Genomic DNA, 1,024 nt, shown 5'->3' with positions numbered 1-1,024 from the left:
AGAATGGAGTGGACAGCAGAGAGTGAGTCTGGGTCAGAATGGAGTGGACGGCCGTGACCTTTGAGTGGGCATTCAGTGGGCGGCAGTGACGTGGTCTGCTGGTGTGCAGGGTTATGGGTCCATGGGGAGCCTCTGGGGACCTGCCCGCAGCAACAGCGCAGCTGAGCCACGAGCAGTGCATGGGGTTCAGTTTCCACCCATCGCCAGTCCTCATGGGCACCCACGGGGAGAGGCACCTTTCTGTGGCTGGGCTCGATCTCCCTGACACCTGAGGATGATGAGCACTTTCCTGTGTGCCTATTGGCCATTTGGATTTCTTTGTTGCGGGCAACATGTCTGTTTAAATTTTTTTGCCTATTTTGAAAATCGGGCTATTTGAGCATTTTAACTCCTGAGCTGTATGAGCTCTCTGTGTCTTCTTGACCCAGATCGCGCCCACTTTCTCCACTGTGGACTGTCCCCCTCCCTCCTCGCCGCGTTTTACCATGATTGTGCTGAGCCTTCTGGTGGAGCTGGTGCAGGGCTCTGCCCCCTGGGAGCCAGTGGGTGAGTCTGAGCTGGGTGATGAGGCTGTCCCTGGGAGCTGGTGCCAGCCTTGAGGACGTCCGCCGGCGTGTCCAGCCGAGAGCCCAGGGTGCCCAGGCAGCCGACTGAGAGCACAGAGAAGCCATTGAAAAGCGCCCCCCTCCCCCAAAGCCATCGGTGAGACCGCTGGTCTGGCTTCCCAGAGAGCGGGCACAGCTGTGAAGTATGAGGGTAGGTTTTAAATGTGCCATGGGTGCAGAGCGCTGAGTGTGTGTTATTTCACACGTGTGTGCACACGCACGCGTGCACTCTCATCCTGATCGCAGGATAGAATAAAGGTTAGAGGTCAGATGAGATTAACCAGTGTCTACGAGCTGACTCCGACACATGGCAACCCCACACGTGTCAGAGAGGGCTGGACCCACGCATGTCAGAGCGGGCTGGGCTCACGTGTGTCATAGAGGGCTGGACCTACGTGTATCAGAGAGGGATGGACTCA

The 1,024-nt window shown here is 57.4% G+C and overlaps 1 protein-coding gene across 1 annotated transcript in view; it reads left to right on the top strand.

Moving 5' to 3' along the window:
* The window catches only part of CUNH4orf50 (chromosome unknown C4orf50 homolog), a 55,324-nt gene that overhangs the window by 30,748 nt on the left and 23,552 nt on the right, over positions 1 to 1,024 (top strand). Inside the window, exon 9 of the mRNA XM_030885426.1 lies at positions 429 to 546. Within this exon, the coding sequence (XP_030741286.1) occupies positions 429 to 546 (118 nt within the window). The remainder of the gene's footprint in view (positions 1 to 428; positions 547 to 1,024) is intronic.

This window comes from Echinops telfairi, unplaced genomic scaffold (assembly GCF_000313985.2).
Source record: "Echinops telfairi isolate 266 unplaced genomic scaffold, ASM31398v2 ScPeMD7_28;HRSCAF=97, whole genome shotgun sequence".
Lineage (NCBI taxonomy): Eukaryota > Metazoa > Chordata > Mammalia > Afrosoricida > Tenrecidae > Echinops > Echinops telfairi.
The sequence above is the reverse complement of the archived record's forward strand: the minus strand, read 5'-3'. Positions and strand labels throughout refer to the sequence as shown.